Source organism: Trichomycterus rosablanca, chromosome 27, assembly GCF_030014385.1.
Source record: "Trichomycterus rosablanca isolate fTriRos1 chromosome 27, fTriRos1.hap1, whole genome shotgun sequence".
Lineage (NCBI taxonomy): Eukaryota > Metazoa > Chordata > Actinopteri > Siluriformes > Trichomycteridae > Trichomycterus > Trichomycterus rosablanca.
Window position 1 is genome coordinate 4,974,922 of NC_086014.1, and position 20,493 is coordinate 4,995,414.

The 20,493-nt window shown below is 48.9% G+C and overlaps 1 protein-coding gene and 1 long non-coding RNA gene across 2 annotated transcripts in view; one reads left to right on the forward strand and one right to left on the reverse strand.

The window, feature by feature from the left end:
- Positions 1 to 1,950: 1,950 nt before the first annotated feature.
- The window catches only part of si:ch211-186j3.6 (neural-cadherin), a 270,206-nt gene continuing 251,663 nt past the window's right edge, over positions 1,951 to 20,493 (reverse strand). Inside the window, exons 32-33 of the mRNA XM_062989918.1 lie at positions 4,801 to 4,955; positions 1,951 to 3,549 (exon numbers count right to left, since the gene is read on the reverse strand). Of these exons, the coding sequence (XP_062845988.1) occupies positions 2,992 to 3,549; positions 4,801 to 4,955 (713 nt within the window). The 3' untranslated portion in view covers positions 1,951 to 2,991. The remainder of the gene's footprint in view (positions 3,550 to 4,800; positions 4,956 to 20,493) is intronic.
- LOC134304311 (uncharacterized) lies at positions 4,932 to 20,008 on the forward strand. Its single transcript, XR_010007809.1, has 2 exons — positions 4,932 to 5,890; positions 19,869 to 20,008. It is a non-coding gene; the product is annotated as an uncharacterized LOC134304311 (long non-coding RNA).

A 20,493-nucleotide genomic window follows, 5' to 3' on the forward strand; every position in this document is an offset into this window, starting at 1 on the left:
TATATATATATATATATATATATATATATATATATATATACACATATATATACACATATATATACACTTTTTTTTTTTTGGTCACCGGGGCCCATGAGCTCCTGGTTACGCCGCTGGTGTCGCATCTAGACATGAACAGGTAAAGATCCTCACTTTTGCCAGATGATGTCAACAGACTCTTTTTTTTTTTTTTGGAAGCTAGGACTGGCTGAAAGATGGGGAGCTGTTAACAGCTCTAGATAGGTATCAGCTGACTCTATAAATAATTTGGATCGAGTCATTTGATCATCGTTTTAGGATCGTTTTTATTGCCACACATCGTGCATGACTCGCGATCGAAATTGTGCACGACTGTCGATCTTTGCTCGGTTATTTGTTTTTAATCGATCGCGATGACATTTTTTCATGCGACAGCCCAAACATACACGTACATGTGGTACGGCCGTCACGCGATTCCATTCTGTCATCGAGATTGGTCACGATTCCATAACCCGATCGATCTCGTGCGAAAATAAACAGGCGCGACTTCGACGGTCGGACACGTTTCTATCGCGACGACGTGTCGTTTACCGATACGCGTCCGATACGTTTACCGTTACTTTATCACGTCGACTTTAGTTTTAGAAAGCCACCCGACTAGGAGCTCGTGGGCCCCGGTGCAAACGAACGTTTTGGGGCCCCCTCGACAGATAGCATGGACTACGGTCGGTGATCGTATGGACGGCGAGCGTAGAAACGACGAGGTGCTTTTAACGTTACGGCCGATCGGTGTATACTTACTCCGTACGTATACGTACATGTATCCCAGCTCGTTCGGAAGCCGCGGTCAGAGCGCGGGGTCGGCCGTCTCGCGGCGGGCGGGTCTCGCTCGAGGACCCGGCGGTGGCCGCGTGGCAGAGCCCCGACTTCGACCGCCGATCTTCCGGTCGACGGCCCGAAGGTCTACCCGCTGGGTCACCGCCGTCCGATCGGGTCTCGCGCTTGCCCTAAAGTCGTTCTGAAACGTTAACGATAATGATGACATACGTTCTGTTCGTAGATTAACGCTCAACAATCGAATAGACGGATCGTGATACACACGCACACACGGACGTACCGCAGATCGATCGACGTCTCTCGCCGCCGACGAGTCGTCGCCTCGCCTTCCGGTCCGGCGCACGCGCTCGCCCCTTCGGACGGCGCTCTGACGGGCCGCTCCGCCTCGGTCGGGATCCGTCCGAGGCCTCCAGACGAGCTCCTTCCTCCGCCGCCGTCGACGTGCGTCGTCCACGCTTCGCGATGAGACGCGCGTTGCTCGACGTGCGCTACCTGTACTCGACGGTCGCGTACAGATCGAACATCGTTACGTATAGACCTGTAGACTCCTGCCCGGAGTCTCGAGGGAGCAGCTTTACCTTTAAATCGTGACACAAAGTAAAGCCTTCACACTAACGATTTAATTCAGTCTTCATCAGATAGCATTTTATTTTGGGGGCAGCAGATCCAGAATGAACATCGGGGCATCGGGGCCGATGTGCAGTGAATAAAGAAGTACAATTAAACGGTTGGGGGAGATATGATGACGATGATAATAAGTGCAATCGCAATTCACTATTTAAAAATGACGTCACTCACTTGTAATTCACTTGTAACTTATATGATCCCGCCCCCCCTTGTAGATACATCGCTTGATGTTTACATTTGGTCTGGGTGGCCCTAATTCGCCCCGGGGGACGGGCCCGCGACGACTTTGCCTTCCGGTCCCAAAAGACGAACTCTGTACTGTACTCGCTTACCTTTTTATGGTGATTTTTCTTCTTCGCTTCCATCCGTTCCCTTCCGTCTCTTCTCTTTCTCCTCCGAGACTGTATCGCGGAGTCGCTCGTCGACGTTACGGTACCGCGTCGAGGCGCGAGAACCGATACGACCGATCCCGGGCCGGACGGATTAGCACCGATACACGCCACACGATAGTCGTAAATAACTTTATTTGTTTACAAAGGAACAGAGCATAGTAAAACGATGCAAGTGCAAAACAGCTATATTTAGATTTATATATATATATTTATATTTGTTTTTTTTTGCCCACCGTCCGAAACGATTCTCGCCGCGATCCGTGAAGAAATCCGACACGAGCGCACGTGAACGGCGACGGCCCCCTCGACTGTCTTGATGTTTCTCGGAAGGGATCTTCGTACTTCTTCTCAAAGCGGTCACGTCCGTCTATGTACAGACGAGGTAAAGACACTTCACGGTACGCGGGATCGGGTACCCGTCGCGCACCCCCGACGCTCTGCGTGGGTTCACGATCGACGAATCCGAACTGCGGTCCCGGTGGATTCTGTGTACCGAATACGAAGCCCTGCGCTAGCGGCGCCGTTTCTGACCTTTTAGGTTCGAGCAGTGTTAGAAAAAAATTGGCACTTTTGAGATCCTTGACGAGAGGCTCTTCGGATTCCCCGGCACCGCGACGGGCGTCCGACGGAGAGGCGGGACGACAGGGGGAGCGCGCTTCGAACGCGAACAGTTCGGGGCCGCCCGCGCGTGCCGCCGCCTTGGCGGCCTGATCTCTCGACTCCGGCCGGACGGGCCGGAACCCCGCCGACGTGACGCGACCCTCTGCGCGGAGGGGCTGCCCGGCACCGAGATCTCTCGCACCTTCATAAAAAACATTCGATCGCACGGGACGCGACCGCCGAGGCGTGGCCCGGACGCGTCCCACTAGTCTTTCGAACTTCGAAAAGAGAAGGGCGCCGTTCGTATTCCCGCCGAAGCGTCCGAAAGTCGTCCCTCGGTGCCGTAGACGCACCGCGCTCTCGCTTTCCCCCCTCGCGCTCGTTCGACCCCTCCCGTCCGGGAAAAACGTTCAGAAAGACCGGCCGGGGAAGGCCGCGGAATAAGAGACGCCGCCTCGGACCTCGGCGTCTCCCCTTCGCGGCTCGTCGAGGGTCCCGGGGACGCCGGCCCCTGTGTCCCTTCGCCTCCGGGTCCGTCCCCGACGCGAGATGTCCTTCAGAGGTCGCCGGCCTCGGCCCTCTCGTAGAGCGCCCGGATCTCGTCGAACCTCGGCCCCCAGTCCTTCGCGCACTCGTGTCCGGCCGCGCCGCTCTCGTCCAGGCCGGCCGAGCTGAAGGAGCTCAGCGAGCCGGCGGGGGTGCCCCCGCCCTCGGTGGAGAACACCTGCAGCGAGTCGGGGGGCGCCGAGTCCGCGTGCCGCTCCGCGTCCCGGATGATCTCGCACAGGTACCTGGCCAGGTCCTGGCTGGAGAACGACAGGCTCTTGCGGGCCAGCCCGGCGGCCGCCGGCGCCGCGCGCCGGGCCGGGCCGGGGCTCGGGGGCACGTCCCTGCGCAGGGTGGTACAGCCGGAGGACAGGGAGGGCGTGCCGGCGGTCGTCGGGGCCCGGGACGGCGGGTCGGACCGATGCGGGTGATGACTCTGGTGGTGTTGCTGCTGGATGGGTGGAGGAGGATGATGATGATGATGGAGGGCTCGAGAGCGGCAGTACTGCACGGACTGGGCCGGACTCGGCTGTAGGGATTTCTGCAGCTCTGCCATGTCGTAGGCGTTCTGAGAGAGAGAGACAGAGAGAGAGAGAGAGAGAGAGAGAAAACAGATTAGTTACATCTAAACACATCTGTACAGCTTAGAAAAGCTGGGTCTTGCAGGGTCAAATTACCATCTATAAGTGCCCTAGGGCAGTGTTTCTCACTCCTGGCCCAGGGTACACCCCTGCCCTGCAAGGAGTACGACCCTTGGCGAGTGCAGGAGATAAAACGACACTACCCTGGGGAGCTTACCGTACCGTTAGCCTTTTTTGGGATCGGGAAGGCCTCGATGTCCTTCTGCTGACCCCTGACGCCACGCTTCGACTACCCCGCCGGGTTAGTGCACTGTGCTGTTTCGATTCACGTATTTATCGCTTGCCGGTCAGCCAGATTTCAGTACCCCACTAGTTCGAGCGTTCGTCGACCGACGTCGCTTTGGCAGAAGCCCGTACCCAGCAGAGGTCTGAATAAATATCCTCTGTTTTGTGGTTGACCACGCCGCTCATCATGCACAAACACGAGGCTGGAATTTAAATCGGGCGTCGGTCGAACCCCACGGGGAACTTTGACTTGGCACGCGTCGGGCTCCCTAAAAGAAATCGGGCGTCGGTCGAACACGATGGGGAACTTTGACTTGGTTAATGTCTCTACCTACTTTTTTAAGCTTTAAAATGACCGTCGCTTTAAAAGATATTTTTGAATTATTATTTTTTTTTTTTTACAATTTTTATACCTATTTTTTAAACTTTCAAATAACTATTGCTTTAATATCATATGTACCTATTAAAATATTTATTCCTCATGTTTTTTTTTTTTTTTTCTTTACCAATTTTTGAACTCTTAAACCTATTTTTGGAAACTTTAAAACTACCATCGATTTCTTGCGTACACCCCACGCGAAGTCACCCGTCTACCCCCTGCTGGCGTCGGTTGGCCGTTTCTTCTCCGCGGAAGCGACGACTCTTTCTAGTTTCCTTCCGTTAAAAGGATAGAACCTGGAGCTCCTCTCCCCGGCGTACGCACTCTCAGCGAGAGATGTCGGGGGTAAAACGTCGAGCCGTCACGCCGTCTCCAAACGCTCGGCTTCGGGTCGGCGTGAGAAATCGGAGCCGGCGAGCGCTCGACGGAGAAGGTTGCCGTGGAGACGATTCCGCGTTTTTCGGTCGTCCCTCGAGGGTCGTCATGGCGACGTGGGCCACTCGTTCGATGCCTATCTTTGGCTCGCGTCCTGTGTGTTAAACCGTCGGGGGAACGTTGCGGGTCGTTAACTCACCTGGTCTTCCTCTCCGCCCCCCTCCTCGTCGTAATTGAGCACGTTCTCGCGGATGTCCTCCCAGCCGTCGTGGTGAGCCGAGACGTGGTACACTCCCTCCTTCAGGCCCTTGTAGCTCCTCCACCGTGTGTAAAGAAAGATCCCCAGCAGCAGTACTGCGCACACACACACACACACACACACACTCGAATAAGCAAACACACCCTCTCAGCTTCCTGCTATGATAAGTCTGGGCCCTTTGTGCCCCATCGTTAGCATAAACTCGAGCTGATGGGGTCGATGGAGGCTGATCGTGGGTCGGGGAACGTTGCGCTTCGTCTGCTGTGTTAAAACCGGTTACCGAGAGATCGGCCCAGCTTTGCATGGGTTACGCTAAGGACCTCTGGAGGAACTGTCGAATGTGGAGGCGTTCTGTAATCTGCGAGGTCCTGAGTGTTCCTGCGTGTCTACGTAGACCTGTGCCGAGCGGTCGTCCCAAGAGGCGGTAATACCAGACTTCTATACGTCTATACGACTTGGTTGCTCTGTATGCTCTTTCACCCTAATAGACTCCATATAGGACTTCCAGAGATCCCTGTTATTTGGGTGATGGACCGTTCTCAGCCATGATACCTTCTAATGAACACAACACTTGTGACCGTTGGGGGTCGAGGGCTTCGCTCGGGAGCCCGACAGTGCGGACCAGCGACCCAACCGGCAACCTTCCGATTACTAGTCTGATTACTTGACCACCGAGCTACGACTGCCCTGCCGCGAGTCGACTCTGGTGACTCTACCACACGCGATGACATCGACACGACCCACCGAACGGAGCCCGCCGGGCAGACCGACACCCCGCCGGAGTGACCGAAATACAAACCCGAGCCGATCCTCTCGGCTCCCGCGGCTCTCGCCGGCAGAGGTGAACGAAGGACGATACGAGACGAGAGATCGGACCGTTTGAAGACGAAGGAGATCCGATCGTCGACGATCCTACTGGCCGACCGGACTACTTAAATTACTCTCGATGCTGTTCTAAGCAGATACCCGTACCATCGAGGCCAAGGACCGGCCCTTGGGAATAAACGTAGCTCGCATACCAGTAGTAACGGTAAAAAATGCAAATACTGAATCAATAAATAATAATAATAATAATAATAAATCGAAGTGATATGCTTCTAACATTACTGTGCCTCTACTTATATATATAGAAGCACTTTGTAGTTCTACAATCACTGACTGTAGTCCATCTGCTTCTCTGCGTGCTTTGTCAGCCCCCTTTCATGCTGTTCTTCAATGGTCAGGACCCCCACATGACCACCACAGAGCAGGTATTATTTAGGTGGTGGATCATTCTCAGCACTGCGGTGACACTGACATGGTGCTGGCGTGTTAGTGTGTGTCGTGCTGGCGTGAGTGTCCACTCACTGTCCACTCTATCAGACATTCCTACCCAGTCGGTCCACCTCGTAGACGTGAGGTCAGAGACGATCGCTCATCTATCGCTGCTGTTTCACTTGACCTTCACTTGACTTCTAGACCTTCAGCGGTGGTCACGGGACGCTGCCCACGGGGCGCTGTTGCCCGGATATATTCGGTCGGTGGACGACTACAGTCCAGCAGTGACGGCGAGGTGTTTACTTATCCGCTCATACCAGCACGACGCACACTGACGCCACCACCACCATCGGTGTCAGTGCAGAGGTGTAGAGTGTAGAGGTCCTGTGAGAGTTCTGACCATCGAAGAACAGCATGAAAGGGGGCTAGCAAAGCATCCGGAGAAACAGATGGACTACGGTCAGTGATTGTAGAACTACAAAGTTCCCCCAAGTGGTAAGCGGAGCTGATAAAACGGACGGTGAGTGTAGAAACAAGGAGGTGGTTTTAATGTTATGGCTGATCGGCTCCAGCACCGACGCGTCGTCCGTGGAAATTATTCCTCGACCGGCGGAGACGTCGCGAGACAGTCGGCGGACGCGATGACGCGGGGAAGAGCGGCGCGTCCAAGACGCCCGGCTTCGATCCTTCCCGGTATCGGATCGACCTTTCCGGTCGATCGCATGTTTATATCGTCTAGACTTCACTCTGTCGGTCTGGTCTTCTTCCGACCGCCTTCCCGTATTCCTCGTCGCTACTGGTTTGCCTCCACTTCAGACTACTTCACGCTACGATCGCACTGCCTCGTCACAACCTGGGTTCAGTTGTATTTATTTATGATCGTTTTATAGCCACAAATCCACAAACTTGCATAAAATACAAATTATAATCATATGCATATGATCGGTTTCCTCCGGGAGCTCCGGTTTCCTCCCACAGTCCAAAAACATGCGGTCAGGTTAACTGGAGACACCGAATTGCCCTATAGGTGAATGGGTGTGTGTGTGTGCCCCGTCCAGGGTGTTACTGTGTGCCTTGCGCCCGTTGAAACGCTACGATAGGCTCCAGCTCCCCCCTGCGACCCGAATTATTTACGCGGTTAAGAAAGTGAGTGACCGAGTAATCGGTGGCTCGGTGGTTAGCACTGCTGCCTCACAGCAAGAAGGTCCTGGGTTCGATTCCCAAGCGGAGCCCTTTCTGTGTGGGTTTCCTCCGGGAGCTCCGGTTTCCTCCCGCAGTCCAAAAACATGCAGTCAGGTTCATCGAAGACACCGAATTGCCCTATAGGTAAATGAGTGTATGTGTTCGTTTATGTGTGTCTGCCCTGCGATGGACTGGCGCCCCGTCCAGGGTGTTACTGTGTGCCTTGCGCCCATTGAAAAGCTGGGATAGGCTCCAGCACCCCCTCCCCACGACCCTGATTGGATAAGCGGTTAGGAAAGCGAGTGAGTGAGTGTGTAATCGGTGGCTCGGTGGGTAGCACTGCTGCCTCACAGGGTTTCGATTCCCAAGCGGAGTCCTTTATGTGTGGGTTTTCATCCGGGTGCTCCGGCTTCCTCCCGCAGTCCAAGGACCGTGTTTGCCCTTTGATGAGTCCTGCCTTTCCCTCAGCGATTCAGACCCATTACAACCCTGATTGTAAGTGGTGGTAAACAGACAATGCATAAATGAATGCGAATAATTATTACTTGGTTGAACCATTTTAGTGGCTATACATCCAGCAGTCTTTCTGGACCAATGTCACATGGTGCCATAGAGCAATTTTGGTCACACCTCTTCCCAGAATTCTCCCAGAAGTCTGCTAGGTTGCTTGGGAAGTGGTGGTGTATGCCCGCTTAAGGTATGCCAGCAATGATCGATGGGGTTTAAATAGTCGACTGGGTCATTCAAGGCTTCTTCTATTAACATCACTCGCTCACTTTCTTACCCGCTTATCCAATTAGGGTCGCGGAGCCTATCCCAGCTTTTCAATGGGCGCGAGGTACACAGTAACACCCTGGACGGGATGCCAGACACACGTACACACACAAACACACACGCACATTCACCTATAGGGCAATTTGGTGTCTTCAATGAACCTGACCGCACGTTTTTGGACTGTCTGAGGAAACCGGAACTCCCAGGGGAAACCCACACGGACAAGGGGCGACCGCCCCGCCTGGAAATCAAACCCAGGACCTTATCGTGTAAGGCGACAGCGCTACCCACCGAGCCACTGTGACGTCCTTGTTAACATCAGTTTTTCCTCAATTTAATTGCTCTACTCTTGATTGGGCTTTTTTAGCTAAAGCAGTCTAACACTCTAGCCAATCACTGCTCGAGTGTTTGAACACATGACCATTTTACATTTACATTTACGGCATTTAGCAGACGCCTTTTATCCAAAGCGACTTACATTACAGTTACAGTATACAGTCTGAGCAATTGAGGGTTAAGGGTCTTGCTCAAGGACCCAACAGTGGCAACCTGGCAGTGGTGAGGCTTGAACCAGCGACCTTCTAATTACTAGTCCAGTACCTTAACCACTAGGCTACGACTTGCCCTATGACCATGCCACGAACCGGGCAGGATCCGGCTCTCCTCGATTGTGAAGGCGGCAGTGGGTTAACGATCGGGAATGGGAAATGACTAAATTGAAATGAATTCCTTTTAGGGCATCGACTATAATAAATAATAAAAAGCATGTCGTTTACTAATGTTTACTACGGTTGGGTAAACTGGCCACGATAAAGTCGATTAAGCGACCTTGTACGCCAAAACCCTCCATTGATGTGTTATTTCATGCCAACACAGACAGATTCACAGGGTCTGGGTACTTGAAAAGACGCCAAGCGATGAAATCAGGGGCCGATTTTTGTCCCCGTGCTGAAAGTGCTTCACGTCGACGAACGTCAGATTTGTCACGTCGCGCTGGTGCCAAAGAAAAGTACTTTACCCAGAGCTACTCACCGGATTTAGTCTTGTTCGCTGCAAATAGGATTTCTGGCTCGTATTCAAAGACTTATAGCGGTTTAAAAATAGCAATTCACATTCGAAGAGAAAGGTGCAGACCTGGCCTTTAATTGAACCGTCTTTTAAATCGACGCCCCCCCCCCCCCCCCCGGTTTACACCCATTATTAAGCGATGTTTCCCTTTCCAGCTGTTTTTAATGGGAACAGCTTGGACAGTCGTGGCAATTTCAAAGTCACACACTGGCATATGGTTTTTATTTATTAAAATGGTCCTGGACGATGGATCGAACTCGGCGTACCGTAAGGAGAACGTCTCCGCACGCCTGTCTAACTTAAACTCGCAAGAAATCTGTATCAAGCTTCAGATCCACCACGAACCTTATTATCTTTGTCTTTTATGACTAATCGTTACTAAAATCAACGTGCCGTAGTAATTACCATTTATGCATTACATTTTTTTATCACTGCACAGGTCAATTTGTTTGTTTTTCTTACTAATTACTTAATAATTCACATGATTTCATGCACTAGTAACAGATCTAATTAAATACTGTAAAAACGCTTCTTTTATTAACGTCAGGTTTCTACCGGTCACTACAATAAAGTAGGCAACACGATGATGTCAATCTAAAAAACTCACTGTCCGTTTTATCAGCTCCACTTACCATATAGGAGCACTTTGTAGTTCTACAATTACTGACTGTAGTCCATTTCATTCTCTGCATGCTTTGTTAGCCCCCTTTCATGCTGTTCTTCAATGGTCAGGACCCCCACAGGACCACCACAGAGCAGGTATTATTTAGGCGGTGGATCATTCTCGGCACTGCAGTGACACTGACATGGTGGTGGTGTGTTAGTGTGTGTTGTGCTGCTGGAGTTTTTTAACCCCGTGTCCACTCACTGTCCACGGGGTTAAAAAACTAGGTAGTTGGTCCACCTTGTAGATGCAAAGTCAGAGACGATCGCTCATCTATTGCTGCTTGAGTCGGTCATCTTCTAGACCTTCATCAGTCGTCACGGGACGCTGCCCACGGGGTGCTGTCGGCTGCATATTTTTGGTTGGTGGACTATTCTCAGTCCAGCAGTGACAGTGAGGTGTTTAAATACTCCATCAGCGCTGCTGTGTCTGATCCACTCATACCGGCACAACACACACTAACACACCACCGCCATGTCAGTGTCACTGCAGTGCTGAGAATGATCCACCACCTAACTAATACCTGCTCTGTGGTGGTCCTGTGGGGGGTCCTGACCATTGAAGAACAGGGTGAAAGCAGGCTAAAAAAGTATGTTGAGAAACAGATGGACTACAGTCAGTAATTGTAGAACTACAAATTGCTTCTATATGGTAAGTGGAGCTGATAAAATGGACAGTGAGTGTAGAAACAAGGAGGTGGTTTTAATGTTCATATGCAGATCAGCTTCGTGTACGGAGAGCCACACCCTGATCGACGCATGATCGACTGTGCAGGCGGCATCAATCAGCCAGCAGAGGTCGTAATTGCATCAGCCATGAGAGAGTCACTATCCGGCTTCCTCCCTGTATGAACAACAGCCGATCGTTGTTCATGTAGCCGCCCGGCCCAGTCGGGCGGCAGGGCTGAGTTTCTAACCGACAAGCACCGAATCGTTTCTATGTAAAATATTATTACACTGGGGTTAGTGCTGAGCTCCGTTGCTCCGTATCGATTTTTTTTTGCCTGAGTGATTTCAAAATCTCAAAGAGTAACTTTAAAGTTAAAAGTCTGGAGAGACGCCGGAGATCTGCGAGCGTTATCGAACAGCTCCGACTCCGCCGTACTTCCGCCTGCCGCTCTGTTCCGGCTCGCTCCATCGATCCGCGACCCTGCGTTTCTGCCCTCGCTGCATTTCCCAGCAGCCCATGAGTCTTGTCAGGCATCGCTTGCACGATCATAAACGTCGTAAGCGTCGAAGCACTGATAACGCCGGTTCTCGGCCGGGGGTCGCACGATACGGTCCGTATTAGCGTGCCGGATCCTACACGGCGAGACTGTGGGGGTGCCCTGCGATCTCTGAAAACGAAGAGGGGATTGGACGGCGCGTCGTTATTTGGTATCTTTGCATTACAGGGATGCTTATTCGCATATTAGGGGCTATTTTATACCGAGCCAAGTGTAATAGGAAAGCACAAATGATATACTGTGGCGTCCTGGTACTTATGGAGTGAATGCCTGGAGTATAACGATACAGATTAACAATACTAGGATAACGATGCTAAATGAATTAATAATAATTAAAACCACCGCCTTGTTTCTACACTCACTGTCCATTTTATCAGCTCCGCTTACCACATAGGAGCACTTCGTAGTTCTACAATCACTGACTGTAGTCCATCTGTTTCTCTGCATGCTTTGTTATCCCTCTTTCACCCTGCTCTTTAATGGTCAGGACCCCCACACGACCACCACAGAGCAGGCATTCTCAGCACTGCAGTGACACTGACGTGGTGGTGGTGTGTTAGTGTGTGTTGTGCTGGTATGAGTGGATCAGACACAGCACCGTCACTGCTGGACTGAGAATAGTCCGCCGACCAAAAACATCCAGCCGACAGCGCCCCGTGGGCAGCGTATAGATGAGCGATCGTCTCTGACTTTGCATCTGCAAGGTGGACCGACTAGGTAGGGGTGTCTAATAGAGTGGACAGTGAGCGGACCCGGTATTTAATCCACTCATACCAGCACAACACACACTAACACACCACCACCATGTCAGTGTCACTGCAGTGCTGAGAATGATCCACCACCTAAATAATACCTGCTCTGTGGTGGTCCTGGGAGAGTCCTGTCCGTTGAAGAACAGCATGAAAGGGGGCTAACAAAGCATGCAGAGAAACAGATGGACTACAGTCAGTGATTGTAGAACTACAAAGTGCTCCTATATGGTAAGTGGAGCTGATAAAATGGACAGTGTGTGTAGAAACAAGGAGGCGGTTCGAATGTCATGGCCGATCCGTGTAATTCAGCTCTACAACCTTCCTTTCTCATACCCACCCAGTCCCGACTTCACTAAATCCTGTGCCTATTTCTATCCTTCTTCTCGCTTCGACGTGTTTGTCTTCCTCCCTGGCCGTTCTGCTCCATCTCCTCCACTCTATTGCTCTCCGTTGGCCGTGTTTCTATAAGTGAAACCGACTCGAGTCTCGAGTCTCGGAGGAGGATCGTCTCCGGAGAAATCCCTGGAGAAGTTTTTAATACTGCCGGCGGTCGGGAGCGGCGCGAGACACCGGCGTGAGACGGCGCTGACATTTAGCGGCGTCCAGACACCGGCTAATCTGTGCGCACAAACGCCTACGCACGCACACGCGCGGATACCACGACGGAACTGAGAAATAAAAGCAGAATCGATGTTGCACACAGGTTCTGCAGTTTGGTGGTAGTGGTGTTGTTTGTGTGTGTGTGTGTGTGTGTGGTGCTGCTGCTGCTGCTTGGCCTCAATAATCAACCGGATGAAAGAAATTTAAATCAAAGGGGAATACATGCAGCAGGTTGGAACTGATATGCTTCATCTGCGTGGTGCACTGGCCCCTGATGTACTTCAACAGACAGACAATTGTGTGTATGTGTGCGTGTGTGTGCGTGCGTGTGCTAAAAACCCTCCTCGAACGCGGACTTAATTAGGCAGACCAAACTTTGTTGCCATGGAGCCAGAACATGGCGCCCGTTAAATATACTTGGCACTACACACCACAGACATCATGTATACACACTGTTTATTTCTGGTCCGTTGTTTTGCAGGCACTACAGACGATTACAGCCGCATCAATACTTAAAACAATTTTTTAGTATAGATAGGCATGTGACCAAAGTAGAGGTTTACAAGAATTCGTGCCCTGGTCAAACCCCTGTGCGCTCAGGTGGCGCAGCAGTAAAACACATCTCGAATCTCAGCTCTGCAACCGGCAGGCTGGGCGCCTTGCACGGACAACGATTGGCAAATTCGTAGAGAGGGGGCCGGAAGTGACCTCAGCTGGCCGATCGATGCTGTCTGCACGGAGACGGGGGATAATGGGGATCAGTGTGTGACACATACGAACCCTCACGCGAGATGCGGTCGGCTACTGCGCACGGGTCGGAGGGGCAGGAGTGGAGCTCAACGTCTGAAGGGAGGAAGCGCAATGCGATCGGGTGATCGGATACGACTAGATCGGAAGACCCCACGTATCTGCAGGTAACAGTTATCTGCAGGGTCACTTAGCCCTGCCGCATTACAGGTTGGGCTGCAAGTTCAAAACAGACGAGAGGATGGGAGCACATGTCTACAAACGTATAGAACCTCACACATCTCGAATCTCAGCTCTGCAACCGGCAGGTTGGGCGCCTACACGGAAACGATTGGCTAATTCGTAAAGAGGGGGTTGGAACTGACCTCTGCTGGCTGATCGATGCTGTCTGCACAGAGACGGGGGATAATGGGGATGAGTGTGTGACACATACGAACCCCCTTACGAGATGCATTCGGCTACTGCGCACGTGTCGGAGGGGGCGTGTGTCAGTTCTGGCTCTCTTCAGTCAGGAAGAGAGGTCAGCATCAGTAGAGAGTAAGCGTTAAGCGATCGGGTAATTGGACAGGACTAGATTTTCTAAGTAACATGCCATTCCATCCAACACATTTACGATCAAATCAGACCGCTCATCAGGACCGCTTTCTCACTTTCACTCCCACAGATGTTGCGCTTCCACTGCGAGACATCTCCCGTTCTCTGTTTTACAGCACGGACAGCTGAAAACACGCGGCGTGTCATCTCGAACGTCTAACTGCTACGTGTTGCACAGACAGGTGACACGACAGACAGTCGAGCGCGTCCGCGAAAATACAGACCGAACACATTCGCATCTGATAGCGGCATTTTTTTCTATTTTTTTTGTGGACTGTCATGTGCGTCTAATGACATTTTAACAAATTTTGCATTTTGAGCTGTCATTACTGATCAAGAAGTGCCACCGTTTTATGTCATGTCTTTTATGTTTTGACACCTTTTATTAATTTTATCCAGGCACACACACACATACACACACATAATGCAGTCTGCTTTTTAAAACTTTGGCTCGAACTATTTCTCCTCTGTATCTGATAACATTTTAAACCTAACTCGATGGAAAAACAAGAAAAATAAATGTCGTGCATGTCGCAGCTGTGACAGATAGATCACGAACACCCGTTAAATCATCTTTGCAGTTTGCACCATACTGCACATCACTACACTCGACGTCCAGCCTGTCAGGTACGACCACACTGTCTGTCTGATATACGACCAGACCCGTGTGGACTCGTGACCATGCCTCACATACATCTTATTGTAGAACCACAGGCATTCTCGACAGCGCCTGGCTCGCAACACGCGTTACAATCCAATCCACTGGAACAGACAAACAAACAAACTGTTCTACTTACAGGCGAGTTTATAAAGAAGACCTGGGTTTGATCTTCGCTTCCACTGGTAGATGGATGGATGGATGGATGGATGGATGGATGGATGGATGGATGGATGGATGGATGGATGGATGGATGGATGGATGGATGGATGGATGGATGGATGGATGGATGGATGGATGGATGGATGGATGGATGGATGGATAGATAGATAGATAGATAGATAGATAGATAGATGCATGGATGGATGGATGCATGGATGGATGGATGGATGGATAGATAGATAGATAGATAGATAGATAGATAGATAGATAGATAGATAGATAGATAGTTGGATAGATAGATAGATAGATAGATAGATAGATAGATAGATAGATAGATAGATAGATAGTTGGATAGATAGATAGATAGATAGATAGATAGATAGATAGATAGATAGATAGATAGATAGATAGATAGATAGATGCATGGATGGATAGATAGATGCATGGATGGATGGATGGATGAATAGATAGATAGATAGATAGATAGATAGATAGATAGATAGATAGATAGATAGATAGATAGATAGATAGATGCATGGATGGATGGATGGATGGATGGATGGATGGATGGATGGATGGATAGATAGATAGATAGATAGATAGATAGATGCATGGATGGATGAATAGATAGATAGATAGATAGATAGATAGATAGATAGATAGATAGATAGATAGATAGATAGATAGATAGATAGATGCATGGATGGATGGATGGATGGATGGATGGATGGATGGATGGATAGATGCATGGATGGATGGATGGATGGATAGATGCATGGATGGATGGATGGATGGATGGATGGATGGATGGATGGATGGATGGATGGATGGATGGATAGATAGATAGATAGATAGATGCATGGATGGATGGATAGATAGATAGATGCATGGATGGATGGATGGATGGATGAATAGATAGATGGATGGATGGGTGGGTGGATGGATGGATGGATGGATGGATGGATGGATGAATGGATAGACGGACAGATGGATGGATGAACGGATGAATAGATGGATGGATGGATGAACAGATGGATGAATAGATAGATGGATGGATGGATGAACAGATGGATGAATAGATAGATGGATGGATGGATGAATAGATAGATGGATGAACAGATGGATGAATAGATAGATGAATAGATAGATGGATGGATGGATGAACAGATGGATGAATAGTCCTCTCTACACTGATGAGCCAAAACGTCCTAAGCAGGGTACTAATGGAAAGTCACATGCTCACTTATACACAAAGTAATCGAAGGCTAATTAGCTGAACCTTAATACAAAACTCTTCCATTTAAGCTAGTAAACAGGACACAGCCATTCCAGTAAAACAAAAGCCATCTCTGTAATGTTATGACTACCAGATACATTAAAACTGTGCATGTCTGAGTAACTGCAATGTTCCTACATGTCATTTTAGTATGAAGTCAAATTGCTCCGGGTCTGAACAGCAGGGTCTGTCTAAGTATTTTGACTCCACTGTAGCTGTAATCTGCTCTAATGGCGTTTCTGCACTAGAAGCACCTCGTGTTCAGTCTTTTCTGTTTTTCTACCTCCATTACAGACGCGCGCACACACACGCACACTCACTCACTCTGAAATAAAAATTAAAAATAGTGCAGTGCACTTTTATGATGTCAATCATGGGTACAACTTGGGTTGCTCAGAATGCATTTCACTGATATTATACTGTATATATATATATATATATATATATATATATATATATAAACACTAATGTGTGTGTGTTTGCCCTGTGATGGACTGGCAACCTCTTCACAGTGTTTCCTGCCCTTTTGTTAGTGAATCGGACCCACCGTGACCCTGACCATGCTGACGTGGTGGTAACACTGTCAACTGTGAATGAATGAATGAATGATGCACTCATCATCATCGACCCTGTCTAATAAAAACAAGGGCGGCACGGTGACTCGGTGGGTAGCACTGTCGCCTCACAGCGAGAAGGTCCTGGGTTCGATTCCCAGGTGGAGTGATCAGGGTCCGTTCTGCGTGGAGTTGGCATGTTCTCCCAGAGCACGAAGACAATGAGGTACGAAGTGAGGCGAATCGGAGGGTAGCACTGTCGCCTCACAACGTGTACGGTCCGGGTTCTGTCTGTGTGGAGTTGGCATGTTCTCCCCGTGTCTGCATGGGTTTCCTACCACAGTCCATAAACATGCAGTCAGGTTAATTGGAGACACTGAATTGCCCTAATGTGTGTGTGTCTGCCCTGCGATGTACTGGTGCCCCGTCCAGGGTGTTACCGTGTGCCTTGCGCCCATTGAAAAGCTGGGATAGGCTCTATAGGCAAACGATGTTATTGCAGCTCTGGATCTCTGCCTCACTTTAAACAAAGACGCTTCATACCGCCGGCTAGGTTTATGTACCCGCCAATACAATAAACACACGAGCAGAGAAAACATTAGATTACCTACAGAATACAGATTAAATAACACCCAGTGGGTACGATATATCCAGAGTTATAACATTTGGTAAAATATTACAGCAGCATGTCTTCCCTGTGGTAAAAAAAACACAATTTTTTACTTGTAATCAATACTACATTATCATTTCTTTGTTGTTGTACAGTGCATTGTGAGGAAAAAAACACCACCCCTAACCCCTAAAAAACAAAACCACACACACAAAGTTGCGTAAGAGCCTCCGACCTCCAATTCATATCCAAAATCAATTCGATGAACCTTTTACGATTAACTCCCAGGAAGGAAAAGTACCAGGCAACACTAGAGAGAGAGTAGATATATTATGCGGATGTACTGTAGATGCGCCTAGCGATACAATACACCAGCTTATACATTAACCTACTCTTATACATCATATACTTGGGTATGAACTCACTCTATCCACCCTATGAAGCGCGTACGAAGCCGAGGACAGGCCCTGCGACGGTAAACGAGCTGGTGTTCCGAATACCACACTATTAGTATAGTAAGCAGTATGCGGTTCGAGACACAGCACTTGAGACTCGGCTCGTCAGCAGCATCTCTGATTGGGTATCCACTCCAAAAATGCGAATCATTCAATCGTCGTAGTAACTAATTGTAACTTCACCACACGAAGCTTTAATTCTGACACCGGGTTTGCATGTTCTCCCAGTGTCTGCGTGGGTTTCTTCCGGGGGCTCCGGTTTCCTCCCACAGTCCAAAAACATGCAGTCAGGTTAATTGGAGACACAAAATTGTCTGTGACTGTGTTTAAACTGATGAATCTTGTGTAACCAGTAACTACCTGTCCTGTCACGAATGAGGCCTCGGGCACCCTGTCAGACACGCAGACGCCCCACAGGCGGATAGCACTGCTGGGGATTCAAACCCTACATCCCAGCAGTAGTGGGCTAGCGAAATTTAATGCTGTACCACCCGGGCACCCATGTCAAGCTTTTATTTACAAATTTACATAATACAGATAAATAAATCCCTATCAAGTTCGCTAGTATAGCGTTCTGACATGGTGGTGGTGTGTCAGTGTGTGTTGTGCTGGTATGAGTGGATCAGACACAGCAGCGCTGCTGGAGTTTTTAAATACAGTGTCCACTCTCTGTCCACTTTATTAGACACTCCTACCTAGTCGGTCCACCTTGTAGATGTAAAGTCAGAGACGATCGCTCATCTGTTGCTGCGGTTTGAGTCGGTCGTCTTCTAGACCTTCATCAGCGGTCACGGGACGCTGCCCACGGGGGGCTGTCGGCTGGATATATTTTTGGTTGGTGGACTATTCTCAGTCCAGCAGTGACAGTGAGGTGTTTAAAAACTCCAGCAGCGCTGCTGTGTCTGATCCACTCATACCAGCACAACACACACTAACACACCACCACCATATCAGTGTCACATCAGTGCTGAGAATGATCCACCACCTAAATAATACCTGCTCTGTGGTGGTCCTGGGAGAGTCCTGACCATTGAAGAACAGCATGAAAGAGGGTTAACAAAGCATGCAGAGAAACAGATGGACTACAGTCAGTAATTGTAGAACTACAAAGTGTTAAAAATACTAAATATTAATAAGGTTCATCATGTAAGAACGCATTGTACAGCTGGATATAACGATGTTAATAAAAGCCTGGTTGTTTTTTTACGTACTGAGATGATTATTAATATGAATAAAATGACCTTGCGTTACATTCTTGCGATTTAAGTGTTTTAAATAAACGGGGTTTTGATCTTTTGGAAGTTAAAAGAAATTGACTGCAATTACAGGTTCGAGATGTCGACAATGAGAAATAATGAGCTTTTCGCAGCATTGGGATTTAATTTAAGCTCATTTCTTCTGACAGATTGGCTTTAATTTCTGGACGCACTCTTTTTTTAAATCGTCAATCATCTTTTAATAGGATTTAAGAGTTTTTGTAACTTCGTGTTGTCCTAGTACAGAGATACCTTGAAACTCGACATCAATGATCAGCTCCACTTACCATATAGGAGCACTACAATTACTGACTGTAGTCCATCTGTTTCTCTGCATGCTTTATTACCCCCCCTTTTCATGCTGTTCTTCAATGGTCAGGACCCCCACAGGACAACTACAGAGCAGGTTTTATTTAGGTGGTGAATCATTCTCAGCACGGTGGTGGTGTGTTAGTGTGCTGGTATGAGGGGATCAGACACAGCAGCGCTGCTGGAGTTTTAAACACCTCACTGTCACTGCTGGACTGAGAATAGTCATCTACAAGGTGGACCAACTAAGTAGGAGTGGACCAAATAGGTAAGAGTGTCTAATAGAGTGGACAGTGAGTGGACACGGTGTTGAAAAAACTCCAGGAGCATTGCTCATACCAGCACACCAACACACACTGACACGTGTCAGTGTCACTGCAGTGCTGAGAATGATCCAACAACTGTAGGGGTCCTGACCTTTGAAGAACAGGGTGAAAGCAGGTTAAAAAAGTATGTCGAGAAACTACAGTCAGTAATTGTAGAACTACAAAGTGCTTCTATATGGTAAGTGGAGCTGATTAATGTTATGGATGATCGGTGTATATTGTGTTGTGTCATACAGTGTGACTTTAATAGATAGACTCTGGTTCTATATGTGACAGGACAGGCTGTAACAGGTTACCCATGATACATCAGTTCTACAATCTTAATCAACTTAGACAGGTCTTAGTAGTGCAGGAGGAAACCTGGTACCCACCGAGCCACCGTGCCACCTAAAACCTCTTACAAAATGGGTTTTTATGTGACATACTGTATATACCACACCCTCCAGGGCAAAAAAATGCTTTAAGATGTTTGAGATGTCAAAAGGTTTAAGCGTTATATTAAACATTTAAATCTTTCACGAATTTATCTCGTTGTACAGGAAGACCATGTATCCAGCTCCTGCAGCATCAAGCACTGACGAGCGAATACCGGCACGGGTCTCTGGAGTGCGTCTTCTCGGTTCTTACTAATTTTCTGACCGATGATTTGTTGTTAGCACCATTAAAAGACTCATTTTTATCCCGGGAGTGTATGAATTTTTTAAAAGGCTTTTGTTCGTATCGATCCGTACAAAGGCGAGAGGCATCGTGGGGTCACCTGCTGTAAAGATACGAACTAAAAGTGTATTAAAGAGCACAAACAACTCATTTATTCATTTATTCTGTCAATTTTTAAAAAGCAATGAGCTTCTGATTGGGAATATATGATGCCTTTTACGGCCATCCACTGCTGGTCCATTCCCATCGCTCTAAAGTACAAGAGACAGTAAACCAGCGGTACGACTGTGACTCTGAGACTGAGTAGCTGCTTTGTACTATTTAAACACACACTACAGAGGGTGTCGTGTCTCGGCCGGATCAGGCTCGAGGCGAGTTCATATGCGGACCGGCTCTGTGCATGGAGAGCCGCACCCTGATCAGCATCATTCCTCAACCCTGTGCAGGCGCCATCAATCAGTGTATTTAAATGGTCATAGCGCTGGTTTACTGTCTCTTGTACTATAG